Source organism: Cyprinodon tularosa, unplaced genomic scaffold (assembly GCF_016077235.1).
Source record: "Cyprinodon tularosa strain WSP-4 unplaced genomic scaffold, ASM1607723v1 ctg1075, whole genome shotgun sequence".
NCBI lineage: Eukaryota > Metazoa > Chordata > Actinopteri > Cyprinodontiformes > Cyprinodontidae > Cyprinodon > Cyprinodon tularosa.
In genome coordinates, this window is record NW_024037866.1 from 72137 (window position 1) to 99197 (window position 27061).

At 42.2% G+C, this 27061-nt stretch overlaps 4 protein-coding genes across 10 annotated transcripts in view; 2 read left to right on the plus strand and 2 right to left on the minus strand.

The window, feature by feature from the left end:
• The window catches only part of flna (filamin A, alpha (actin binding protein 280)), a 54876-nt gene extending 51469 nt beyond the window's left edge, over positions 1 to 3407 (plus strand). For all 3 annotated transcript variants that reach the window (XM_038290449.1, XM_038290441.1, XM_038290456.1), the window contains 5 exons: positions 487 to 619; positions 697 to 873; positions 1479 to 1697; positions 1769 to 1966; positions 2352 to 3407. In XM_038290449.1, coding sequence (XP_038146377.1) covers positions 487 to 619; positions 697 to 873; positions 1479 to 1697; positions 1769 to 1966; positions 2352 to 2536 — 912 coding nt within the window. In that variant the 3' untranslated portion in view covers positions 2537 to 3407. The remainder of the gene's footprint in view (positions 1 to 486; positions 620 to 696; positions 874 to 1478; positions 1698 to 1768; positions 1967 to 2351) is intronic.
• haus7 (HAUS augmin-like complex, subunit 7) lies at positions 259 to 26416 on the minus strand. 2 transcript variants are annotated; one of them, XM_038290476.1, is made up of 10 exons: positions 26311 to 26416; positions 23338 to 23453; positions 23172 to 23242; positions 23024 to 23085; positions 22761 to 22951; positions 22289 to 22388; positions 20863 to 21072; positions 20620 to 20731; positions 20431 to 20536; positions 259 to 265 (listed from the first exon to the last, which is right to left on the minus strand). In XM_038290476.1, exons 1-9 carry the CDS (start codon positions 26374 to 26376, stop codon positions 20472 to 20474), a joined length of 993 nt encoding a protein of 330 aa, XP_038146404.1. In that variant the 5' UTR covers positions 26377 to 26416; the 3' UTR covers positions 259 to 265; positions 20431 to 20471. The 2 variants fall into 2 exon arrangements, with proteins under 2 accessions (XP_038146404.1, XP_038146396.1); XM_038290468.1 differs by lacking the exon at positions 259 to 265 and having other exon boundaries at positions 20079 to 20536.
• si:dkey-93l1.9 (uncharacterized protein LOC562339 homolog) lies at positions 12086 to 17202 on the minus strand. 4 transcript variants are annotated; one of them, XM_038290500.1, is made up of 5 exons: positions 17140 to 17202; positions 16990 to 17057; positions 16007 to 16232; positions 12365 to 12503; positions 12086 to 12286 (listed from the first exon to the last, which is right to left on the minus strand). In XM_038290500.1, the coding sequence occupies exons 1-5, from the start codon at positions 17150 to 17152 to the stop codon at positions 12211 to 12213; spliced, it is 522 nt and encodes a 173-aa protein (XP_038146428.1). In that variant the 5' UTR covers positions 17153 to 17202; the 3' UTR covers positions 12086 to 12210. The 4 variants fall into 4 exon arrangements, with proteins under 4 accessions (XP_038146428.1, XP_038146438.1, XP_038146444.1 ...); XM_038290510.1 differs by having other exon boundaries at positions 12365 to 12500; positions 17140 to 17191; XM_038290516.1 differs by having other exon boundaries at positions 16990 to 17054; positions 17140 to 17188.
• Positions 19007 to 19789, plus strand: mrpl49 (mitochondrial ribosomal protein L49). Its single transcript, XM_038290488.1, has one exon. The coding sequence runs from the start codon at positions 19042 to 19044 to the stop codon at positions 19606 to 19608; it is 567 nt and encodes a 188-aa protein (XP_038146416.1). The 5' UTR covers positions 19007 to 19041; the 3' UTR covers positions 19609 to 19789.
• Positions 26417 to 27061: the final 645 nt, after the last annotated feature.

Below are 27061 nucleotides of genomic sequence, written 5' to 3' on the forward strand. Positions count from 1 at the left end.
CGATGAGGAAACTTTAGCCATTTGGCTCACGGGGCCAATCAGAGGTTCTTCTAGATGCTTTTAGATCAGGGTTAATACGAGAAGCTGCTGCTGTATGGGGGGGGGCGGCGCCGTGGATTCTGGGAACTGGAGGACTGTGTGTGTTTCTCGTGCCTCATTCTAAAGGCTCCCAACAGCCTTTCAGCTGCAGGTCACATCAGGGCGCTAAAGGGTTAAAGAGGTTGGAAAGGGGTCGTTCCTGTCTTCTCTGCCCCCCCCTCATCATCTCCATTCACTTGGTTGCTAATGGCTCATCTTTCCGTTACGGCTTTTAATCCAGGAAACAAACTTCCTTCCTCTCTTTCCACGGCTCGGCCCCCCCCTCTTTAGCCCGTTTAGTGACCCCCCCTCCAGGTAACACCAGGTGTATGTAAGCAGGAGAGCCCCTGCAGGTTGGTCTGAGCAGGTCATCGCTGGGATGGGGACTCAGTGTTAGTGTGTGTGCAGGAGTCGGGTCTGAAGGTCAACCAGCCGGCGTCCTTCGCCGTCAGCCTGAACGGAGCCAAAGGGGTGATCGACGCCAAGGTCCACAGTCCCTCTGGAGCGTTAGAGGAGTGCTGCGTCACCGAGATCGACCAAGGTAGCTGGAGACGGATCCCTGAGGGTAGCGGGATGTGTTCTCGGCGGCTGAGCTCCGTTTTTCCTTCTTCCTTCCAGATAAATACGCAGTGCGGTTCATCCCCAGAGAGAACGGCCTCTACTTGATCGATGTCAAATTCAACGGAAGTCACATTCCAGGAAGTCCGTTTAAAATCCGCGTGGGAGAGACGGGCCAGGCTGGCGACCCGGGGATGGTATCCGCCTACGGACCGGGCCTGGAAGGAGGAACTACAGGTAGAACCGCTCATAAAGGCTGCATAGATAAACTGCTTTGCTTTTAGCTCCCTTTTCAGCAGGAAACCTTCAAAGGTCAGATTTAACTCAGCGGTTTGTCTCTTGGAAGGATTTTTACTCATTTTCCAGAAGCTGCAGTTGGTGTTAAACCTTTGAAGCCACTGAGGTGATAAAGTACTCTGACAAAGAGGCTTTAAAACATTGAAGATAATTTCCCCATTTGCAGCTCAGGGTCTAAGCTCAGGACCTCACTAATGTGGTAAACCACATTATTCTCCCTCCATCTTCCCAATTCCACCTTTTCCCAGTGCAGATTTGGCTGGCTAGTTTCTGCCCCCTGTTGGTCAGTTTATGATCTGCATTTTTTCTTTTTTAATATTCATATATATATATATATGTATATATGTATACATGTATGTGTGTGTGTGTTTTCTGTGTCCATAAAAGCGAGCGTGCATCAGGAAGCAGGGCGGTGTGTGATGCAGCAGCATGGCGGTGATTTTGGTTCCTGAACCAGAGCAGCTAAAACCTGCCAGAGTTTAGAAAGAAACGGCAGCAAAGCTTTCTGCCATTTTCTCCCTAATTGACTCCCTGACTGTTTCCAGGAACTGCATGTGAATTTGTGGTGAACACGAGCACCGCGGGCCCCGGGGCCTTAGCTGTGACCATTGATGGGCCCTCCAAGGTCAAAATGGACTGTGTGGAGTGTCCAGAGGGTTATAGAGTGACATACACTCCTATGGCCCCCGGAAACTATCTCATCTCCATCAAATATGGCGGCCCTTACCACATCGTCGGAAGTCCCTTCAAGGCCAAGATTACAGGTGATGCCGTGTTTTTGTTGCTGATCTGGAATGTTCCAGTTGGACGCGTCCAACCCTGACGTGTTTTCCAGGTTCCAAGCTCGTGGCCAGCCACAGCATGCATGAAACCTCCTCGGTCATGGTGGATCCTGTGACTCGTGCCATCAGCAGCTCCATGCAGGCTGCTCCCGCTCACTCAGACGCCAGCAAGGTGGCGGCTAAAGGCCCGGGGCTAACCAAGGCATTTGTTGGACAGAAGAACAGCTTCTGTGTCGACTGCAGCAAAGCAGGTGTGTCTCTCCGTCCACCATGGACACCCGGTTACAGTTTATCACACATTTATTTATACTTTACATCTGCGCAAAAAAAAATCCTTTCAAAAAGAGTTAAAAAAAAGAGATGCCACACAAAAACCTGGAGGAATGAAAGAAAAGGTAAAATCTCTCTGAACTCATATTTATCGTCTTTTTCTGGCCGATTGATCTTTTAAAAGCCAGAACTAATCATTCCAAGGTCGACTACTTTAATTTCTCTTTAATACTGAGGCTTACTGTAAACCTTAAGAGTTAGGGGGCTGATGTGGGGGTGAGTCATCCTTTAAGGTGATAATGATGATGATCAACCCTCCAAACACTGAAGCTCCAGGCTGATGTTTGCCATCCTCTCACTCTGCAGGGCGTAACATGCTTCTGGTGGGGGTGGACGGTCCCAAAGTGCCCTGTGAGGAGATCCTGGTAAAGCATCAGGGTAACCGGGTGTACAACGTCAGCTACCAGCTGAAGGAGAAGGGAGAGTACATCCTGGTGGTAAAATGGGGCGACGAGCACATCCCGGGTAGCCCCTACCACCTGACCGTCTGAAGACACCAGGAGGGTTCACCACTGTCCGTTTACAGCTCCAAAATCTGCCCAAATTTAGGTCACCATTGAAGCCACGTGAATCCGATTGGTTGTTGTTGTTTACTGGTCAGAACAACGCAGTGAAGGCTTCTTCTTCTGGGGACGCCCCTTTCATTACTGTAAACCGCCAGTCCGCCGTGCCTTAGAGTGTTTATCATTTTCAGCCTTATTTGACATGAAATGCCAGGATGTGGTAGATTTTGGCTCCCAGCTTTAGCTCACTGTTTACACTGGAGGAGTTCTTGCAAACGTAGGAGAAATCGTGGATTTTGGAGCTTCCAGATGATCGATCACAGGATAAAGCTTCATTACTTCTGTCTTTCTTGAATTATGTGTCTTAATAAAAACCCAGCTTGTCCTTTATGCTGTGTTGGAGTTGCTCAGAAAGTTAACTCTCCTTTCAGCTTCTGTTTGATGATGTTTAACCTTTTCAATCTGCTGCTAGTGTGATCCAGTTTTAGCCAGAAACATCCTTACTAATCAAAGGTTGTGCGTATTTCGCTTCCTCTGAACGCTGCTGGAGGATGTGGCTTCTGCTCAGCTCCAGCGTTGGCTCTGCATGTCCTGCAGGAACGCTGACCATCAGCACCTGCTGCGGTTTTCAGCCTGTTGGAGGAAAAATCAACAGGTTCAAAAGGGAAGTTTTCCAACGTGTGCTGAAAGGTTTCCCACGTCACCAATGAGCAGCGGCCTCCCTTCTGCTTCTCACCTCCATTAGACCCTCATTCTTGCTCTGTGCTTCATCTGTGTTTCAAAGCAGAATAAAAAGGCATTTAAAATGATTGTAAGACAGTATTTTGATACACAATAAAGTATTTTTCTCGGTCAAACACATCTGACTTTGATTCCATTTTTTCACTCCGTGGCCAACAGTTTATGGAAAGTTGTTGTTTTCTGCCAACAGGGGGAGCCAGAGATGATGGTTTTCTTTTTTCCAGCTTTTATTGTTATTATTCCACTGTAACAAGTTAAGAGTAACGAAATTAATTTAACTCATCCCCTCGGGGAGCAGTGTGGAGTTAAGGGTCTTGCTCAGGGACCCAGAGTGGCAGGCTCTGGGAGTGGGGCTTCAATGATGTCACCATCCACAGATTCCTGCAGAAAAAGGAGGAATTCTGCCAGAAAGCATAAAATCAGTCTGTTACGGATGCAGCAGAGGATCAGCGTTTCTCAGAGGGGTGTGGAAATAAGGCTAACATGTTAATAACGGATCTTCAGCCTTTATTCTGCTTTCCAGTCCTGATGGGAGAGTTTTTATTTATCACTGATGTCAAGAACAGCTGAATGTTTTTGGTCTGGAGGAGGTCTGTCCCTCATTCTCTAATCAGCCTGCTGTAATAAAACCAGAGCAGAAACACGTAAAATCTAATAACTTTTATTAACAAAGAAAATAGAATTTCTCATATAGAAAAGTAAAGGATTAGTTTTTGCTGTTCAAAGTGTAGGAAATAAATGCTACTTAGATTAAAATAATAAACATTCCTTCCTTAGAAATAATATTTCCTATATTAGCTGTGTCTCAAAGACCGAGCAGTAATTTATTGATTGACTTGAATGAGACGGTGATTGTTGATGAAAACATGGATTAAACATGGCTGATTGTAGCCAAAGGCTTATTTCCATCCCACAGTTAGAAAACATTAAAACATTTATATATTCAGAAAGGGGTAACTTATAAAGGCAGGTTTTCATTGAACCCCAGAGATATGAAAGATGAATTACTCTAAATTTAGATGTGACCAATCAAAAAGCTCGGCTCAATAAACTGGACAGAAGACCAAACATTATAGGAGATTCTGGTTTAACTAACAGACGAGGGAAGAATGGCTGCAATAAAAGAATGGCTGCAATAAAACACTGAAGCCTTCAGTTGTGGTCTACCGTCAGTCTGTAGACTCACTACTAGCCAGGAAGGAAGACTTACGCGACCAATAAAACACTGAAGCCTTCAGCTGTGGTCTACCGTCAGTCTGTAGACTCACCATTAGCCAGGAAGGAAGACTTACGCCACCAATAAAACACTGAAGCCTTCAGCTGTGGTCTACCGTCAGTCTGTAGACTCACTACTAGCCAGGAAGGAAGACTTACGCCACCAATAAAACACTGAAGCCTTCAGCTGTGGTCTACCGTCAGTCTGTAGACTCACTACTAGCCAGGAAGGAAGACTTACGCCACCAATAAAACAATGACGCCTTCAGCTGTGGTCTACCATCAGTCTGTAGACTCACTACCAGCCAGGAAGGAAGACTTACGCCACCAATAAAACACTGAAGCCTTCAGCTGTGGTCTACCGTCAGTCTGTAGACTCACCATTAGCCAGGAAGGAAGACTTACGCCACCAATAAAACACTGAAGCCTTCAGCTGTGGTCTACCGTCAGTCTGTAGACTCACTACTAGCCAGGAAGGAAGACTTACGCCACCAATAAAACACTGAAGCCTTCAGCTGTGGTCTACCGTCAGTCTGTAGACTCACTACTAGCCAGGAAGGAAGACTTACGCCACCAATAAAACAATGACGCCTTCAGCTGTGGTCTACCATCAGTCTGTAGACTCACTACCAGCCAGGAAGGAAGACTAGCGCCACCAATAAATCAATGAAGCCTTCAGCTGTTGTCTACCATCAGTCTGTAGACTCACTACTAGCCAGGAAGGAAGACTAACGCCACCAATAAAACACTGAAGCCTTCAGCTGTGGTCTACCGTCAGTCTGTAGACTCACCATTAGCCAGGAAGGAAGACTAATGGCACCAATAAAACAATGACGCCTTCAGCTGTGGTCTACCGTCAGTCTGTAGACTCACTACTAGCCAGGAAGGAAGACTAACGCCACCTATAAAACACTGAAGCCTTCAGCTGTGGTCTACCGTCAGTCTGTAGACTCACTAACAGCCAGGAAGGAAGACTAACGCCACCAATAAAACAATGACGCTTTCAGCTGTGGTCTACCGTCAGTCTGTAGACTCACTACCAGCCAGGAAGGAAGACTAACGCCCCCAATAAAACACTGAAGCCTTCAGCTGTGGTCTACCGTCAGTCTGTAGACTCACTACCAGCCAGGAAGGAAGACTAGCGCCACCAATAAAACAATGACGCTTTCAGCTGTTGTCTACCGTCAGTCTGTAGACTCACTACTAGCCAGGAAGGAAGACTAACGCCACCAATAAAACAATGACGCCTTCAGCTGTGGTCTACCGTCAGTCTGTAGACTCACTACCAGCCAGGAAGGAAGACTAGCGCCACCAATAAAACAATGAAGCCTTCAGCTGTTGTCTACCGTCAGTCTGTAGACTCACTACCAGCCAGGAAGGAAGACTAACGCCCCCAATAAAACACTGAAGCCTTCAGCTGTGGTTTACCATCAGTCTGTAGACTCACTACCAGCCAGGAAGGAAGAGTAATGCCACCAATAAAACACTGAAGCCTTCAGCTGTGGTCTATTGTCAGTCTGTAGAGCCACTTCCAGCCACTACCAGATGAACAGAGCATCAGAAACGGCCTTTCTACCTTCAAAGAGAAAGAGTTTAAGCTCTGGTCCACCCAGGACAGATGCGGGACGTCCAAATCTGCCTGTTTGTAGCAGCGATAAAGGAGTCAGTGAGCTGCACAGCAACACAACAACAGAATCTTTAAACCTCTGCAGACGTAAACAGTCTGGCAGAGTCATTAGACCAGCCCTAATGCCATATTTACACATTAATATGCAGCTCTGTTTAGTTTTTTCTCTGAAAAGGCTTTGATCTCCCTGGTCGTGTCCCAGCGTTACAGCTGATGACAGATGGATGGACAGAAGCCCCATCGCTTGTCGCTCTGAGGAGAAAAACAGTTGGTAAGTCCGGATCGTCAGCTCTCTGTCAAAGGTCTTTGGAAAGCAGCAGCAAACTGAAAGCAGAATGTATTTTCATTTTGAAGACAGATCATTTTTGGGCTGTGAGCCAACGGATCACTCCTTTCATCTTCCTCCATGACTCACAGAAAAAAAAAACTAAGAACCAGAAAATGAACCTGAGCTGCTTACAGGTAGACATGAAAGTAGGCCTGATGACACCTTCTGCCAGTGCTGCCCTCCAGACCTCCTGGGTTGGTGTGGTCTTCATTACAGGCCTACATGCTGCCTGTAGCTCAGGTTGGCATTGTCAATAAGAACCAGATGTTCACAGCGGCTCTAAAGGATGAATAAAACTGGTATAAAAGCTGCTTTCTGTTGGTTTGGTTGCAGGATCTGCTGAATCCCACTAATACAAGCTTCTTTGCTGTTAGTTTCAGTGGAAAGTCTCCTCTTTAAACGTTCTTCATACCTTTGCTCAGGTAAAGGCTGATTGAATGAGCTGAGGTGATGAAGAGTGCTCTGACCGTTTGATAAAGCAGAGATTCTTCTGTCTCCATCAATAAAACTTCATTCATAAACACGTTTCTGATGCTGTAGGTAGGAAGGGTCTCCTGTAGAGGTCTGTGTTACAGCTGCTCTAAAGACACCCCTGATGGTGTCTAACAGTCTGATGAAGATGATGCTCACTGTCGTCCATCATCTTCTTCATCTCCTGAGGTTCTGGAGGAGTTCCTAGAACAGAGCCAGCCTTCTTTATCTGCTGGTGGGTCATTAGTTCTGATGATGATGATGATGATGATAATGATGGTATGAAGGTGACGATGATGACGATGCAATGATGACAATGATGATCATGACGATGAAGGTGAAGATGATAATGAAGGTGACGATGATGATGATGATGACGTTAAAGGTGAAGATGATGATGAAGGTGACGATGATGATGATGATGACAGTGAAGGTGAAGATGATGATGAAGGTGACAATGAGGATGATGATGATGATGCAATGATGACGACAATGATGATGATGATGATGATGAAGGTGATGATGATGATGATGATGATGATGATGATGATGATGATGATGAATGTGAAGATTATGATAGTGATGATGATGACTATGATAATGACGATGATAATAAAGGTCACAATGATGCTGAAGATGATGATGACGATGATGATGAAGATGATGACGATGATGAAGGTGACGATGATGATGATGATGACGATGATAATAAAGGTCACAATGATGCTGAAGATGATGATGACGATGATGATGAAGATGATGACGATGATGAAGGTGACGATGATGATGATAATGACGATGATAATAAAGGTCACAATGATGCTGAAGATGATGATGACGATGATGATGATGATGACAGTGAAGGTGAAGATGATGATGAAGGTGACAATGATGATGATGATGACAGTGAAGGTGAAGATGATGATGAAGGTGACAATGAGGATGATGATGATGATGCAATGATGACGACAATGATGATGATGATGATGATGAAGGTGATGATGATGATGATGATGATGATGATGATGAATGTGAAGATTATGATAGTGATGATGATGACTATGATAATGACGATGATAATAAAGGTCACAATGATGCTGAAGATGATGATGACGATGATGATGAAGATGATGACGATGATGAAGGTGACGATGATGATGATGATGACGATGAAGGTGAAGATGATGATGAAGGTGACGATGATGATGATGATGATGCAATGATGACGACAATGATGATGATAATGATGATGATGATGATGAAGGTGATGATGATGATGATGATGAATGTGAAGATTGTGATAGTGATGATGACGACTATGATGATGACGATGATGACGATGATGATGGTGATGATGATGATGATCATGATGATGATGATGATGATGATAACGATGATGATGGTGATGATGATGATGATGATGATAACGATGATGATGAAGATGATGATGATGGTGATGAAGATGATGACGATAATAAAGGTTATAATTATGCTGAAGATGATGATGAAGATGATGATGATGATGATGACGATGATGACGATGATGATGATGGTGATAATGATGATGATGATGAAGATGATGACGATGATGATGGTGATTATGATGATGAAGATGATGATGATAATAAAGGTTAAAATGATGCTGAAGATGATGATGATGATGATGATGATCACGATGATGATGACGATGATGATAACGATGATGATGAAGATGATAATAAAGGTTACAATGACGCTGAAGATGATGATGAAGATGATGATGGTGATAATGACGATGATGATAACGATGATGATGCAGATGATGATGATGATGATAATAAAGGTTACAATGACGCTGAAGATGATGATGAAGATGATGATGGTGATAATGACGATGATGATAACGATGATGATGAAGATGATGATGATAATAAAGGTTACAATGATGCTGAAGATGGTGATGATGATGATGGTGATAATGACGATGATGATAATGATGACAATGATGATGACGATGATGATGAAGGTGATAATGACAATGATGGTGATCATGGCGATGATGATGATGGTGATGATGATGACGGCACATTAAACATGCAGAGAGCTAACAATCTATTTTATCCAGGTGTTTATAATCTAATTATGACCACAGACGGCTGCTTTCATCACTACTGTTTAGTGAACCTGGGCTCCATGGCAACACATAATTACAGCTTTGCCATCAAGCTTGAACAAAGGTTAAAAAACAGCCGCGCTCCTGATCATCTAAACCTAAATAGCATTTTATGTTAGCCTCTATAATGAAGATAAAAATAAATAAATGAGGAGAGAAGAAATAATGATGTGAACCTTCTTTCTCAGACACTCGCCTTTTATTCTGCTGAATAAACACATTATTAACAGAAGTGGAAGGTTTTCCAGAATCCGTCCTAATTGTATTTAAAACATTAATTTGATTTCATAAGGAGACCCCTTTACTGTGATGTTTATTTTATTTTATTTTTTTTTATTACAACTCACCTGATATTATAAGCATTGGGATTTAATTATGCATTCCTCTATATTTGTTGATAATAAAACAATGAAAAAAAAAAAGAAAAGTTTAAGAGGATAAGCGAGGAGCTGCTCTCAGATAAGACCTGCTGGTCTCTGAAGCTGCACATTTGATGGATGTGTGACTGAGTCCTGCCAGCAGATGGCGACAGAGTAAAAAACAAAAAACAAAGCCTGTGTGTAAAAATACAAACCAGGTTAAAGAAAACCAAGTAAACAAAACCAGGATGAATGCTTGGCAGGTTTTTCTTTGCTTTAACACAAATATTTGTTTGTTTGTTTATTTTAGTGCATAACTTTAGAGGGAGACATTTTTAGACTCTATATAAATTTATTTTTCTAAATTATAAACATAAACTGATCTGTTTATGCTGCTGAGTGGCCAGGATGTGGCTGGTAGGTGTGAAAACTTTCTCATATTGTTTGCATTTGTTTGCTGCTGTTCAGATATCAACACAAAGTAAATGTTGTTCTGTTGATGAAAATATGTTTAAAGGATCTTTTCCTTTAGGGTCAGTCCTGGAAGCAGCGCCCAGCTGCCTGAAGATCAGCAATCAGTTGAAGCTGCGCTGTGAGTGTTGCTTTGTAGACAGTGCATTAAAAAGCTGCCAGCTGTTTCATTATTTCTAACACTCCAACTTTTTTATTTTTTTTTTTATTAGCAGTAGGTGAAGCAGTAGATTTCCTGGTAAATCAAATTGCTGATATGTAGAAAAATCAATTTAAACATGACCATTAATCTATTAGTGGATCAAATCTTTACACTGAATTAATCTTCAATATGTTGAATAGGAAATTACTTAAAGACATGTTAAAACCAGAAGGAACATCTTTAAGTTTAGACACTAAGATAATATTCTGTGGAGGAAAATGTGTTTATTTTTTTATCACCCAATATCTGCTGTACTGAGTGAAACCTAATGGTCTGCCTGTTGAGCACCTGGGAAGGCAGACAGTGTTAAAGCAGATGTGCAGTCGATAAAAGAAGCCGTCCTTTATGGTGTTGATGAAAATGAATCCCCAGCAGCTGCTGTCTGTGTTGTTTTCAGCGTTCCTCCTGCTGTCCTGAGGAGCAGAGTTCTGCTGCATGAAGTGGAGCAACATGAGCGAGTTGATCTGTGAGGGCCTGCTGTTTCATAACCTCCCTCCCTTTAAAGGAGAAAACCTTTCAACTCTAATCTGTCCTCCTCCCACAGAGTCCACCTTGGAAAGGAGGCGTCAGGCAGAAGGAGGAGCAGAGGGAGAGCAGAAGGGAGGCGGTGGGCGGCCGTCCCTGCTTTGCTGCTGCTGCTGCTGCTGACGGCTGGAGGCTACTACACCCTCAGCACCGCCATGTGACGTCTAGTCTGCTGTTTTATTGATTTCAATGATATTCTACATCATCCGTTGAATGAAGATTACAAACCTCATGGTGTAGGGGGTGTACTTTTAAAATGTATTAAAAAGTATTTTGTACAATTTCTTAAGAATATTTTTGGAAATGATTTTGCCCTTGTATTTGGATTTTTATTTAATTATTTTGAGGCCTACCAACACAAGTTCATGGAAGTTAGGTTGTCATGGCAACGTCAAGCAAGCTAGAGGCTGCCGAGTAAAGATGCATCCCGCTGGCGGCAGCAGATAGTCTAATGACAGAAAGGAGGAAATGTGTCACAGAAACGCATTTTGTATTCATGAGAGACTTTATCTCCAGTGAACATCTGTAAAAATCTGTCTGTGGTTCCGTTGAACAAGCTTTATTTAACACCGTTTCTGTGAAAAGTCATGAAGCTGCTATGAAAGCTGCTGAACCTCTGCTGCTGTGTTTATGTTCCTGATCTGTGGTCTGCAGTCAGACATGGCTGCTTATTCTCCTGCTTCCTCCGGAAATAACCGATCAAGGCTCATCTTCTTATTCTAGGCGTGTAACTGCACGCTTTGATTTTTGTTGACAACAACTATGCGTCGCTTAACATACGTCACGCACTCCGTTGCTCTTATTGGTTGTAGATCTATCCAATTGAGTGCAGAGGCATTTTTTTTCCTGATTCATTCGAAACACGCCCCATAATCACAGCTCTATGGAGCAGCATCAGACTCATTCTGACTAGAATTGAGTAGGACTACGTCAGGCTAGCCTGAGGCTTCTTTGGGACTGGAATAATGGAGGCAGACTTGAAGCAGGCTGGCACTATGGATTGGTCCAGCCATTTGTTAAAGATGTCTGTGAGGACACCAGCCAGCTGATCTGCACACTCCTTATACACCTGCCCAGGTATGTTATCAGGCCCTGGGGCCTTCCTTGGATTGACTCTCCTCCGAGTTTTCCTCACGTCAGCTAAGTCCAGGTTTAGTGGCTCCTCCCCCTGGTGTGGAAAGGCTTTCACTGCAGGAAGTCTGCATCAGCTGCATCTACGGGGGTGGGGGTGGGGGGGTTGATTTATCCAATAGAAAATGAGCTGAAAAGACTGATGGGGAATAAAATTTTGGTTTCTATTGTTTGTTAATTTTTTCATACAGAGTCCCTAAATCTAGATTAGTTTGTTTGATTTAAATCAGAACGAGTCCTTCCTTTGATTTTTTGTGACAACGAACGACTAAAAGTTGTTTTTTATTTTAAGATAAAGATAAAATGACTGTAAAACATGTTTAAAAGGAAAGTTTATTTAAGATTACAAAGTATGTTTAGAATGAAAATGACTATATACAGAAATATTTCTATTTAAAATAAAGAACTTGTAAATAATGATGTGAAAAGTCTGCAGGGTCCTAAAGCATCCCGGTTTTGTTGAGATCGATGGGCAGCGGAGGCAACTGTGGCTCTATGGGTAAGACAGGTGCTGCACTGCAGAGGGAAGCAAGGAAACACAGACTGGTTTAGCATGCCAGCATGGGGGGGGTGGGGGTTTGGGGTGAGGCCTACCTGACTGTGTGACCCTGGAAACCCAGCGCTGTGATGAAGATGTTGATAAGAACTGTGAAGAAGACAAACACGGTGGCGGCGTTGTTCATCCGCTCCAGTTTGGCGTGTTTCCGTCTGTCGTTCAGATCATACTTCACTGCTAGGACAAATCAGAAAAAAAATAAATAAACTCAGTAAAACTGGAACAATTAACCAGAATCCTGCATCAGATTCAACTAAACAGACATAAAATCCAGAGCAGCTCAGAAATTATTCACTTTTATTACCATGAGGAACTTTTTGTAGAAAATAAATCACCTTTTTCAGTTTTTCTGTGATGAATTTCTACTTTAACATGATTATTATGAGAAACAGTTTTCATGTTTTTGCTCTAAAACACTAAACAAAGATCATGAATAAAACACATGATACTGATGTAGTTTCTCTTCATCCGGTTATAAACAGCAGCTCCTTAATTCAGATTAACAGATCAGCACCACCTGCTGCAAACACTGGAGGTTTAAGCTGAAAATTCAATTCAATTCAATTCAGTTTATTTATATAGCGCCAAATTCACAACACATGTCATCTCAAGGCACTTTACAGTTCAACCAGATCATACAGTCAAATTGATACAAAGTTTTCTATCTAAGGAAAACCAGTTGATTGCATTGACTCATTGACTCAAATACAATCCCTCACACTAAGCATGCTTGTAGCGACAGTGGAGAGGAAAAACTCCCTTTTAACAGGAAGAAACCTGTTAAAAGGGAGAAAAGGGCTTTGTTCTGCCTGAAACCAATGAGAGCTTAGAAAAGTCAAACACTGAAATTAGTGGAATAAAGGTTCCAACCACCGGGAGCAGGAACAAATCAAATCAAATGTAATGATAGAAACCTTAGTCAGTTAAATAACCTGCTGCTGTCATTCTGCACATCTCTGATGTTGCTGCTATTTTCAAATATCCATTACTGTAAAAATGTCCATAGCTGCATATTGGTTATTTATTCTCCAGTTTTATATTGTTAAAACACTTTACAGAATTGTATTGTTTATATTTCAACTCTTCCCTATTATGTTATTCTTATACATTTTTCTAAGGTCCACGTTTGTGTGACCATTTTCAATAATCTTTCTGCTGCTGTAAATTTGCCCATTGCGGGACAATAAAGGGATTTTCTATTCTATAAAAGGGGTAGAAATATATAAGTGTTATGGTTCTTATTTGTTGTGACTCTGAGTTTTCAGTTTTCTGTTATCAGTTGTTTTGTTTTTATTTTCCATGATCTTCAAGCATTCTTTAGTTACTCTCTGTTGCCCCCTTGTGATTGTTTTCTTTCCCCTTGGATTCCCTCTTGCCAGTTCCACCTACACCTGCTCCCCATTCAGCTCGTTAGTCCATCCTTTTGTTTGGTTCTCCTTAAATACTCCACCTCTGCAGTCACTCAGTGCTGGTTCCTTCTTGTTGCTGTATAATCTACTCTGCTCGTCTCTCCTCGGTTCCTCAGATTCGTTTCTCCCCTGATGTCTCCATGATTTTGGTTTGTTTTATATTTTAAGTTGGATTTCTGCCTCTGCTGCTATTTGGTCTGCTATTAAACCTCTCAGAACTCATCTCTGCTTCACTTGTCTCTGCATCTGGGTCCTCAAGCAACCTCACCACCCATTGTTGACAATAAGTAAATCTAAACAATGTATGTATAAAAATATATCTGCAAAATCTCTAATATTCAACAACAAAAAATACTTAGTTAAGCATATTGTGCAAAACAGCAATAAAAAAATTAAACTCCTATCAAATTTATAGTCCTCAGCCTGCAGATCTATTAGAATCTGTCCTTAAATTACAGCCAAACCCATTTACACAGTAACAGATAAAAACCTTTAGATAAATCAAACATTACCGCCACATATCTGAGTCAATAACCATTAAAACAACTATTTTCATTAATTTCAAACGGAACTATTCACTGACTTGTATTATATTAAACTGAACTTCCAATTTTCACCACTGTTCGGCGCCAAGTAACCTTTCCTCTGATCACGGCTTGCTTGGCCTAGCAATGAATCCTGGGTAAACCAAGGATACGTCGGACCCGTCCTTCAAATCGGGCAAAAAGAAGGACGCATTTTAAGGCCGCATAACAAGGAGTCTTGGAATCCGGCCAGACGTAATCGTCCTTCGAATCTGGCCTTCTAAGGACGCGTCCTAGGTTTTCGAACAGAGCATAAATCTACTGAAAAAGAAAAAAAAAACATGCTTCTATTTTATCCTACAGCTTTTTTTCAATAAGAAAGGTATTTCAGAGTAAATGTTATCCTTTAAATTTCGAATGAAGTTTGTGAAAAAGTCCCTCTTCTCTGCTACCAGCCTCTAGGTGTTCACTTAGTTCTGGAATCTGAAGGGTTAATGCCTGAACGCCAACAGGAAGTCCTCCTCTGACCTTTCTGAGTCCAGCAGCTGGAGTTCATGGTGCAGAAAACCAAGATAGTTTAAGAAAACAGTCACATGATCTGCAGGTTTATTATCGGTTAAACGTGACGTTAATGAAAGAACGATTCAAAAAGGCTGATTACTCGTTTAAAACCTAAAATAATCTCCTCCATCCATTAATCCAGCGACTGAACACTGACTGCAGCCTTTCTCTGTTTCTGTCCTGGACAGAGAAGTTGCTGCTGCTTCACCTGCTCACCATCTCATCGATCGTTTTACTGATGCAGAGCTCAATTGTTCCTGCCTTCATTCATCTTGACTTTATGGTCAGCGTAGATCTAGATTGTCAGATTTTGTTTCAGTCCAAGCTGATCGATGTTCACATTTCACCATTTGCTCGTTGAGGAGGAGGAATTTCTGTAATTTTCACCAGCAAAGTGACTTCCAGCCATCAGCATTTCCTATACGGTTTGATTGAACTAAATTTGTACATAATTTATGGAAATAAACAGAATCTATTTCTGCTGAATATAAGCAAATGATCTGAATCTTTGTTTTTTATAATGGAACCGCCAAGATTTTTACACATTAGTTAACATGTTTTTTATCCGTGTATTGTGTTTGTTCTGATTTCCAGATGATTGGTGAACGATTTCCTTCCATAAAGTGAGTCGTTTTAAAGAACCGTCCCATTTTATCCTTCGCATTTTAAAGCCTAAAAACAGAGAAACACCCAGACTGTGGATTCCAGGTAATAGGAAAGACGTTGGATGTTGGAGGAGCTTCTTTCTCCTTCTAACAGTTAAGTCTTGGTTTGGGAGACTTCTGATTTTTATCCGTCATTGGGTCGTTCTGTGATCCACACTTTCTTCTTTGGTGCAACGAGTAATGTTAGAATAATTGTATATAAGTGTATCTGTGTAGTGTTATCATGCATAAAGCTGTGTGCTATGTGCATGTGTTTATAGCCATCTTTTCTGAAGTATACAGTGTAGTCTCAGCTGTTGTAACAAGGGACCCCTGATTTCAATAAATAGCGAGGAGAACACTGGGACTGCAGAGTGGGTTGGAGATTTGTAAACTCCGCAGTCTCTTCCTACTCTCCTCGCGAGTAAACTAAATTAATTGTCTCTGTACCTTCTTTCCTTTCCTGTATGTCTGTATGATGTTTTAGGTGCTTAGACCTGACTAGTAATGATGGTGAAAAGTGAAAACATGGAGTGACTTGCCAATAAAGACGAGCAGCAGTCCAACGATGACCTGCAGCGTGATGGAGAGAGCGAGCAGGACAATGAGAGGGATGTAGAAGCGGTACCCTGGGCCCACATACAGGATGGTCTTCAGCTGCGAGGAGTTGGCCATCAGCAGAGCCACGTCCAGCATACTCTGAGCTGCACTTTTCTTAGTGGCGTAGTGATTCATGTCTATTTGGCCAAACTTTTTAGCAGGATTAACCTGGGGAGCAAAGTTAATAATATCACTTACAGGAGGAGATGTTGACTACAGGTCTGTCTGTGGGTGTGGGTGTCCGTGGGAAGAATTGTGGGAGTGGCGCTGCGACATGTGATGACTCACCTGAGCTATGAAGCACATTAAACAACAAGACTCAACAGGTGCCATGTTCCCGTTCACACTCAGACCTCGTCTATTTTCATGAGCAGGAACATGCCTGAGCTGTAAGACGCTGATCTGATCTGACCTACAAACCAGGAGCAGCTGGAACCTGAGCAGAAGCTTCACAGCCGTCCAATCCAGAGCGTTCAACCTGTCCGGCTGCTTCATCTGCCTTCAGTGGAAAGTTACGCAGAAGAAAGGATGAAGGCATTTCCAAAGCTTAGCCCAGTCATGTCACAGCTGGCTGAAACGTCACACCTTTGGGTGCCGCTCTCACTCATCTTAAACCTTTGATTCACCTCAAAACAACCACTTTCATAAAGATCTACTGTTATTCTGGTAGAAACAGGGAGATGGATCAATTTAGAAAAATATGGGGAGCAGTTAAAAAAACAGCCAACAAGCTTCCCTGATTTTACAGTTTTTGGTCAAAGGAAAAAGTTTGATCCTTTAAAAAGAAAAGATCCAAACATTTATGATTTAAAGCTTCATCTTCCAGGTTTATGGGGAATATTTACTGGAAATGACTCAGTAATCAACTGCAGCGTCTTCTTCTGATGGAGGTAAAATGACAAAGTTATATTAAAGGTGAGCTTACCTCTTCCTCCATTTTCCTGAGGGATAACTCCTCTCCATTCATCCTTTGCTCCACGGCGTTCTGAGCTGCTGGAACACAGAAACCTCCAGATTAAAACCAACAGGTCTGGCGACTCTCCTTGTTTCAGCAACATTTACTGGCTCCGCCCACCTCCTTCAGTCATGAAGGAAAAGGAAGGGTCCCAGTAGAAGGCTGCTGCTGCTGCTTCATTCAGCTATAATGGCCTCTACAGTTCTATTCAGTTTATTTCTATAGCGTCAATTCACATCATGTCATCTCGGGTCACTTTATAGATCCAGATCAACCAGATCATCCAGTCAGATTGGTTCAAAGTTTTCTATCTAAGGAAAACCAGTTGATTGCATCGACTCATTGACTCTTCAGCAATCCCTCACACTAAGCATGCTTGTAGCGACAGTGGAGAGGAAAAACTCCCTTTGAACAGGAAGAAACCTCCATTAGAACCAGGCTCAGTGTGAGCGGCCATCTGCTGAGGCCCACTGGGGTTCAAGGAGACAGAAGCAGACATAGAAAAAGAAGCAGAGACACAAAAAGCAGCTGTAAAAGGCGGCCCTGTCCAGGAAACACAGCCAGGCAGACGAGCTCCGAGCCAGCTCCCATGTCAGAGGATGAGGAGAGCACATCCAGTTAGTCACAGTCAGAGAAACAGGACTACACTGGAAAACAGGCCAAGCTCCAACATCTAGAAACAAAGGTGTTGATGGCAGCAGCACAGCTGATATTTCTCTCCAGGATGGAGTCACAGCCAAACAGGAACAGACCAGATGAAGCTACTATGAGAAAAAGCAGAGAGAGCAGAACGTTAGAGATTGAACTAATAGATTCTGCAGAGTGGGAGAATAGAGATAGAATGAAGCAGAATGATGAAAAAGGGGTCCCTATGTCCTCCAGCAGTCTAAGCCTATAGCAGCAGAACTATAGAGATAGCTCAGGATAACCTGAGCCACTCTAACTAGAAGCTTTATCAAAAAGGAAAGTTTTAAGCCTAGCCTTAAAAGTCCCACTCATCCCATCATCCCCTCTGCCCATCAGCCATTCCAGGTGGATACTGAGGGATTTAATCTGGAATATGCCAGCTTATAAAAACTGTTCTCCTTTAAAATGGATCTTCAAAGAGGAAATCAACTGATTGATTGGATTTAACGACCATCACATCAGTCCCTCTGCAAAGTATTGGTGAGCAGTTGGCGCCTTCACTACTGGCCTAAAATCAGTCAGACACACTAACCTGTAATTCACAACCTAAATGTTAAGTTACTTCTTTCCAAATGTATTAATTTATTCCAAACAATCCATTCTTGTAATTTTATAGTGTTTCTATTGGCTGCACTGCTTCCATCACATTTATGCGGTTGCTATTTCTTTTGACCAATCAGATTTCAGCCTCCGTGTGTTGCTATGTCAAGTCAAATCTGCAAAGGGCCTTCGGAGTCAGCAGTGCAGCTGATGTTACCTTAAAGAGGAGGATCATTTATTTCGGGGTGGATCATCTCAATCAGTGGTCCTCCTAACTGTCAATCATTCTAGTGAGACGTTTACATATGGCCTTAAGAGCTCATTCCATTAGCTATAATCTATCTATCTATCTATCTATCTATCTAGTAGGGCTGCAACTAATTTTTATTTTGCAAATCGAATAATCTGTCGATTACTTTTTTTGATTAATAATCAGATAGCCAAAGTTTCCTTAAACAATCATTTATCTTAAATGCAAAATGTTTACATATTATTTTCCATTTTAGGTGTAATTCCTGCTCTAAGTGGATCATTTTGTCAGCTAAAGGCAGGTTTAGAGTTTATTTCGTTGCTCTTTATTGTAACATTAGAAGGACAATAAAATCTCTATAGCTGAGATCAGTCAGTGCGGGATGGTTTATTGATAAATAATAAAATTATCCAATTTATTGTCCTAAGAACAGAAGAAATAACAGCAGTTGCTTCCCTCCAGGCCAGCAGGTGGCGGTAATCAGTTTATTGGTTCGCTGCCAGCAGCCAATAACTTCCGCTGTTCTTGATCTCAGCCTGTCCAAGATGGCGCTCCGCTGCGTCCTCCGGGGCTTCGCCTCCTCCTCCAGGCCGTTCGGCTCCGTCCTCCGGGACTTGGCCTCCTCCTCCAGGCAGCTCACAGGAGCTCCTCTACTCTCCAGCCGGACTCCGGCCGCCGGCCTCCGGCCAGCATCCACCGCCGCTCCCCGAGGCGAACAGGGGGCCGTCGTGGAGTCCACGGAGGAATACCGGTTCGTGGAGCGGCTCATACCTCCGACACGGATACCCGATCCGCCTAAACACGTCGGAGCCGCGCCGTCCGGCTGGATCCCCCCGGCTGAATCGCCGCCTCCTCTCCCCTACATGGTCCGCCGCTCCCGGATGCATAACATCCCGGTTTACAGCGAGCTGACCCACGGGAACCGCAAGATGACGCTGCTACGGAAGGTGGAGGGGGACATCTGGGCCCTGGAGAAGGACGTGAGGGAACACCTGAAAGGCGTGACGGGGAAGGAGCTGCCCACTCAGGTCAACGAGGTGACCATGACACTGAAGGTCAAAGGTCACTATGAGCAGGAGCTGAAGGACTGGCTGCTCAGCAGAGGCTTCTGATTGGACAGGAGGCAGACACCTGCTCACCACTGTTCACTATTGGTCACCATTTAAAGCTCCACAAACTGCTGAGGAACATTTTCTATCCTAGATTTAAAGGATTGTTGCTTCACTTTGAACATATTTTTTGTTAAACTCTGAGCATCAAACATGTTTGAATAAAGTGGTTAAAGTCCCACAATGTTCAGGACTTTACTTTTTCGATCGATTAAAAACATTTAGATTCCTCATTCCATACAAATATGAGGCGATATGAACACCAATCATAGATCCTTTAATGGCAGCACTGAGTCCGATCAATAACGGGAGCCATTGATGATTAACCTGCAGATGAAAAGACAGGATCTTCATCAGCGTGATGATGTCACAGCTTAGATATTTGATCAGGAAATCCTCATTTCTAATGTTTCTGGCAGCAGCTTATCTGAAATCCTGCAGTTCATTCATCCGTCAATCTAAATGCATCCAAACACGTTTATACTCTTTATTTCAAACACAAAAATAATAGAAATTACAGTTCAGAGTGTAATACATAGTTTAGTTAAACTTTGTTTTAATCTTTAGGATCTAAGGTTTAGTGAAAGTCTTGATGTTTTTCTTATTGTTCAGTAATTAATGCTTCCAGAAATGAGCTGATGAAGGAATGTTGGATCATTTCCATCCCGTTGGAGCAGAAAAGACTTTCTGTATGTAGAAAAGCTGTTTGATGAGTCAGCAGTTTATGGTGACGACCTGATTGGTCGAGTGATCAGCTGCTGGACGAGGGCTTCTTTAGCTTAATGAGTTCAACCACTGTTCTGGAAGCTTCTGCAGCAGCGCCGCCATCATCCCCTCAGCGGTTTCATCGGTGAACGGCGATGACGTCACCGCGTGTCCAGCTGGGAGGCGATGTTCCCGATTCGCCGGGTTATTTCCTCCAACTGATTGGCTGAGGAAGAGGAGGAAAAAGGGGAGGAGATTTGAACCACAGACAGACGGAGATGGAAGCAGATGGTTTAGTTGTTGACGTACGCAGCGTGTGCTTCTGTCCTCTGCTCCAGTAGCGAGCTTCAGTCTGTAGACGTTTCACCTCTTCGCTCACAGACTCAGAGGCTGCTGATGTTTCCTTCTGCATCTCCAGCTCCTAACCGATCACACGCAGGTTTAAAAGTCAGGCTTTCTGTGCTTTTGGGTCAGAACTAACAAATGCTGAAAGCAGTTTGGAATAATTTCTGGGTTTAATAATTTTAAGCAGATTTAAAAAGCAGGGAGTACCGTGTTGCAGACCATCAGCTTCTGGTGAACCCTCTGGAAGATGTCCGACTCTGAGCTGAAACTGGGCAGATCTCGGCCGCAGTAGACCCCGAGATCCGCCTCGTAAAGATGACCGAAGGTCATCATCTGCTGGTGCAGGTCGCCTGCTGCTAGCCGCAGCGAGCTCGGGGAGAAAGTCGGGTTTTTCTCCTCGGCGTTCAGGAAGTCACACTGAGGATGACATACGGATCTACGATCAGCTCGGCTCCTCGATTGTCTTTGCATAAAAAAAAAAAAATCAATCTTTAACAGGTTTATACAGGAATGACTAACTCTAATTTAATGCTTTTATTGCTCTTAGAAATAATTTGAATGTCATCAATAAGTGAATTTTTACCACTTGCCCTACGGACAAGTGACTTTTAAATTTCATTTGCCCAGAAACAGTTTTTACTTGCCCAGTATAATGTTTGATAAATATAGTCCCTAATATTAATTTTTGTATATATATCAATGAAACATGTTTGTTTTTTTTTAAGTTTTTTGTAATTCAGTATTTATTAAGTTTCCAGGTTCCTGGTGTGTATCTGCATGCGTCAGATAATGAACTCCAGCCTACATTACCGTGTTAACATGCTTTTCAATCCTTCCTGCACATTCTTTTCAAACTAAACTTTGCTTTAAACTGTTGTGTGCTTGGAAAAATATAAATTGTAACGTTAAAAATCTAAAAACTGCACTTGCCCGGCGGGCAAATGAAATGAAATTTGTACTCTCCCAACAATAAAAACGACTTGCCCCGGGAGATCGGGCGATGGTTAACATCGAGCCCTGATATATATAAAACACAGCAAAGTCCTTGGTCATCTTTAGCGTCGACAGGCTGCATCCATGTCCAGAATTTCTCGTTTTTCAGCCACTTTTTTCGGAATTCGCATTTTCCCATTCTCTACATTTTTTTCCCGCCTTGTGCTTCTTTCCGAACATACGGCTTTAGGATAAACCGGAAGCAGTTCCACTCAGATCCATTGAAACTGCTTCAGGAACCAGTTACATCTGATTTATCTGATGAAATTGTTTTTAGAAACGTTTGTTTTTTAATAAAACATTTTAAATGCCATGATAATCACATTTTATGAATTTTAATGTCAATTAAGGCTTAATTAAAAAAATAATAATTTAATGATTTTTAATGACCTGCGGATATCCTTTTCAACCTGAGGAAGAGATTCACAGTTCAGGACTCAAAGCAGAACCTGGTTTTAAAAAGGAGCTAAAAACCAAACTGCTGCCTGATCTGGATTTAAATATGAAGAAATCTTTAATCTGTTAAACTCTTTAATCTTTTAAACGCTTTAATCTGTTAAACGGTTTAATCTGTTGAACGTTTCAGTATTTTGATTGTTAAATGTTACATCCAAGCGGACTGACTGCAGGAAGGACCCACCTTAGACTGCAGCAGCTCCAGTTCTGCCTGAGTGGACTGCAGCAGCTCAGAGACGCCTGGAAGCTCTCCTCTCGGCGATTCAGGAACTTCCTGCAAAGTTCTGCGATACGAGGAACCAGAAGCAGGAGGAGAAAGTTTTAGACAGCCTCATTTAACGGTGGGATAAACATTGCCTTCACACCAACTAATAGAACCAGGTTGAGTTTTTGAATGAGGAGCTGTGCAGCAATGAGGGCAGTGATTGAGAAAGGTTCTGGTTCAGAATGAAGCAGATTGAGTAAAACAATGAGCTGCCTGGTGATTCAGTATTATGTGGAAGCATATTTAAACTGCCATTTTAAAGCCATCTGTGCCGTTTGGCTTCGTTGTCTCTTCTGGTGTCTTTGCTGCATAAACAGCAGCAGCAGCTCTGAGGTTTTCCTTTTATTTTGGTCGTTAAATCCACATCAGCTGATGAGGAGAGCAAACGTACTCGATGTGTGCCGGCCAGGGGTCCAACGACGGCTGCAGCATCTGTCTGAGGCGCAGGGCGTTCTCAGCAGAAAAGAGCTCACTGAGAAGCGGCTCCACGTCGCCGCCGGGAGCCGCAGACGTCTTCCGACCGGGAATAAAAGACAGCAGCTGCTCCAGGAAGTGAAGCTGTCGCTGAGGGCTGGTCTGACCCTGGAAGAAACGCAGCCGTTCAGTTGAGACCCTCAGCATGAAGTCAGAGCAGGCCGAGCGCTAGAATCTCACCCTGATCAGATCCAGCTCGTCTGCTCTGCACAGCAGCAGCTCCTGGCCCATCGCAGCCATTCCTGCTCGCAGCAAAGCAAAAACAAAAAGCAGCGCCGATAAAAAGCCTGAAAGCTCAGAATCCATTTCCTCTTATGGACAAACTTACTTTTCTCTAAACTGTGGGGATCTTTTGACTCCGCTGACGATGCTTTGGTCGCTGCAAACTTTGGGCTGACTCTGAAAAGTGACGGTTTATAATAAGGCAGAGGAATTTCCATGTTTTATTTAAAGCAGCAATGAGTGGTACTGGAGCTGAGGGAGGAGGAACGCACCTGCAGCAGATCCATGCCAGGATGTCGGTGCGCAGGATGGACGGGCTGCACAGCATCTCCAGCTTGCTCTCCTCCTCCTGCAGGTACAGATCTTCCACCAACGGACACGACACAGCCTGAAAAACAAAGATGGCCGCTTTCATTCCCCATAGCAGCGACGTGGGAACGATTGCACTGAAATAATAGGGATTTATCCGTCCTGGTTTTTATTAAGCAGGATTTAAAAGGTTTCTTATTTCATGTGATGATTTAGGGCTGAAACTATTAAAAGTATTTTTTATCCAAATGAAAGTTAAATATTTTAATCAACCTGAACTATAATGAAAAAACATCAAAGGGAAACGCCGTTTTTTTTTTTTTTTACATCAGCCCCTTGATTTTACATTACATCATGTTCTACTCACTTAAAACAAAGCGGAGCGTGTATGACGTCTTCCCCGTGCCCGAATAAAGTTGTGACAGGCAGCAGGGGGGGATTTACCATTAGGCAATACTAGGCAGCTGCTTAGGGCCCCAAGTTCCTGGGGGCCCCATAAAACTCTGTTTACATGTATGATTAATACAACTATTCCTTATTCGTGCACATTAATTATGTTTTTGATAAAAATCCTTTGGCTAAAATGCCATCAGAACGCTGATAATATTAAGTGTGTCTCAGCCCCCCCCCTTCAGTGTCCACCATATTGGATCAGTCCATTTGCTGCACATGTTCAGAAAGGTCCAAACAGACAGCAGCAAACCATTTGAAAACAAACCATGCAAAGAGCAGTGTTGCCAACTTAGCGCTTTAGTCGCTATATTTAGCCACTTTTCAGACCCCTCTAGCACTTTGATTTCTAAAAAGCTCCTAGCGCCAAATCTAGAGACTTTTTTTCTGCTACTGGAGACTTTGGAGACAACATCTAAAAGCAGCGAACTCTGCTCTCCAGAGCGAGTAGATTGGTAACCCCGCCTCCTGCTCTCCTCTATCTTGTCTGCTGTCATGATTCATGCAGCTATTATTTCATCCAAATGAAAAATGGAGAACAGATAAGCAGATCATGGCTTGTCTACAGTGAAAAGAAGGACTGGGTTATTTACTTTGGCCTTTTTGGAAACGCAGGAAGGAGCAATCAGCTAAGTGAGCTTAGTGCTTGGAAAAAATCTTTCATTCCTTTAGAGACAGCATGAAAAGTCAGCTGAGTAGAAAACATAGAGAGGAAAACAAGAAGAAAAGGGACAAGAAGAGAGGGACACAACCTAGAACAGATAATGGATGTCTATTCTATTAACATTTCTACATCTGGAGAATGGGGCTGTTTTATGTGTTGTCTTCTCCATTCAGAGGGCCCCCCTGCCTGTCTTTGCCTAGGGCCCCACATTTCCTAAAACTGCCCCTGGTTCCTAAATATCTGCCTTTTTAGGGTAAATTTTGTACTAGGGTTGAATATGATGTTTGAGCAAACATTTAGAGTTTGAAAGAAAAATATTTGGAAAAGGAGGAAATTAGCTTGACTCTACTGTCAGTCAGATACTGACGAGTTTTTCCACCCAAAGGGCCCCACATTTCCTAAATCCGCCCCTGACAGGCAGCCCGGGCCACAGGCGGCTACGCTCTACCCCTTCTATTCATTCTAGCAAATCGGAATCGTTCAATTCCATTTGGAGAGCGAGATCATCTGTGGTAGCAGCACTAGACATCTTCGTCATACACGCTCCGCTTTGTTTAAAAAAAATATAAATGTAAAAAATATAACCGCGGATGTCTGGGGGACAGTGATTGGTCTACATGTTCTGAATGCTGGCGTACCATAAAGAATAAATGATGAACAGTTTAGTTTGTGCCTTCAAGTCGTTGCCCATAGGAAGACGTTACTGGATATAACCTAACGGAATATCTTCAGAATAGGGCTGGGCGATAATTCAATAATGATATATATTGATCGATAGACGTGTGGCGCAATAGAAAAAACAGGGTTGATAAAAGTTCAATAAAGAAATGCTAGGCTAAAGGGTGAGTTGATTTTTTGGGGGGGTTTTGTTCTTGTTGAGTGGAGTTTACATGGTAGCCTAGTCCTACAATCTTTTAATTACCACAAGCTGGTGGTGTACTATTCCCACCCAAATAGGGTATTCTATTTATTTATTTGTTATATTTATTTTGGTCACTTTTCTGGTCACTTTAGTTTATTCTTTGTCAGTATTTAATAACATAACTCGGGTCTCTTAAGTTATTTTTCCTTAAAACAATTCTGTTATGGTTAAAAATGTTAGTTAAATAAAGATTTAATTGGAAGTCTGTGTTTGTGTTCTTTATTAAAATTAAATCATTTAGCAATATCATAAATAGTCCAGGCAGAGCTGCACATAAAATATGGTTTCAAATCTTTTCAATAATTATCGATATCGATCAATATGCATTTTTTTTTTATCGATAAGCTTTTTTTCTATATCGTCCAGCCCTACTTCAGAACGGCTCCACATGACATTAAACTCATGTGGGTGAGTAGAACATGATGGAATAACGTGAAATCAAGGAGCCAATGTAAAAGAAGGGTGCTCCCCTTTAAAAGATCCAATTAATCCACTTAAAGCAGCACATCCATCATTGCCTAAACATCCCAGTTTATCTAAATCTTCTTTATGTCTTTTCTGCAGATTTAAATGTTTTCTTTCACTAACTGTTCATTTAACAGGTTCTGTGTTTGTTGTCCAGTGAAGGAAACAGACTTTTATAGCTCTCTATTTATATATCTATATTGATCTAGATTTCTCAGCTCATAACCACAATAAACGCAGCTGTTAATATTTCCAGTTTTTAAACATTATTTTTGACACTTTCAACAAATATCTTTTATTTTTAACATGAATCCAAACATGTAGTTTAAACTGATTCATAAACGGATATCAGCTCTTTTAATTTGCTGAATCTCACATCAACATCTCATCCAAACGATGCTGACCAACAGATAGTTTAATAAAACTTTATTTTACCTGTAATGAATCGTAAACCCGCTGAGCAAAGCGCTGCTCTGTTAAACCACCCGCCATTTCCGCCATTTTTCTTCTTCTTCTTCCTCGTTAGATTCTTTATGGGATTTTATTGGCGGTTGGATCGCAACGAAATGGTGCATTACCGCCACCAACTGGTATGGAGTGTGGATCTGAACGGCTACTACAGAACAAAACAAAACCAAAATAAGATTCAGATCCTCATGACATTTATTAATCTATGATTATGAAAAACAATTATATAACACGTATCTCTTTAGTTCTTTCTAAAGATTTATATTAAATTCTCTCTTTTTTAAGATTTTGAACCAATTCCCTCCTTTTTCTTTCATACTTCTCACAGTGTACCATAACATGTTCAATAGTTTCTTGTTGCTCACAGTATTCACACATACCGGTGTTTTAAATAAAGTACTGTTTAATCCTGTTTGCCCAAATCTAATTTTTTATATAACAGTTTCTTCTCTTCTGTTCCTTCCTGCACATCTAATTTCTCTCCTCTGTTTTTGTTAGATTAGCGGATTGCAACCAGTTTATAGGTGCATACCGCCATGAGTGTGTAGCTCTATAGTTCCACCTACTATACTCTATTTTTTTTTTTGTGTTATGTAAAAATAAAAGCAATGCTTTATTAATAACAAAATGCCCCCCCATCTCCATCTGTCCCTAAAATCCCATTAATACTCCATTCTTTCCCTTTTTTCGAATTACTTTCCTCATCTTCTCGCTTTCA

What these genes read in the sequence shown, in the direction of transcription:
- si:dkey-93l1.9 (XM_038290500.1), bottom strand. An exon ending in TCAGGAAAATGGAGGAAGAG is followed by an intron (nt 16,233 to 16,989) that starts GTAAGCTCACCT and finishes TTTGCTCCCCAG; the next exon opens with GTTAATCCTGCTAAAAAGTT. An exon ending in TTCCAGGGTCACACAGTCAG is followed by an intron (nt 12,287 to 12,364) that starts GTAGGCCTCACC and finishes TTCCCTCTGCAG; the next exon opens with TGCAGCACCTGTCTTACCCA.
- mrpl49 (XM_038290488.1), top strand. Translation starts at nt 19,042, where the DNA reads ATGGCGCTCCGCTGCGTCCTCCGGGGCTTCGCCTCCTCCTCCAGGCCG.
- haus7 (XM_038290476.1), bottom strand. Translation starts at nt 26,376, where the DNA reads ATGGCGGAAATGGCGGGTGGTTTAACAGAGCAGCGCTTTGCTCAGCGG. An exon ending in GGGTTTACGATTCATTACAG is followed by an intron (nt 23,454 to 26,310) that starts GTAAAATAAAGT and finishes TTTGTTTTTCAG; the next exon opens with GCTGTGTCGTGTCCGTTGGT. An exon ending in TCCCCACAGTTTAGAGAAAA is followed by an intron (nt 23,086 to 23,171) that starts GTAAGTTTGTCC and finishes TGCTGCGAGCAG; the next exon opens with GAATGGCTGCGATGGGCCAG.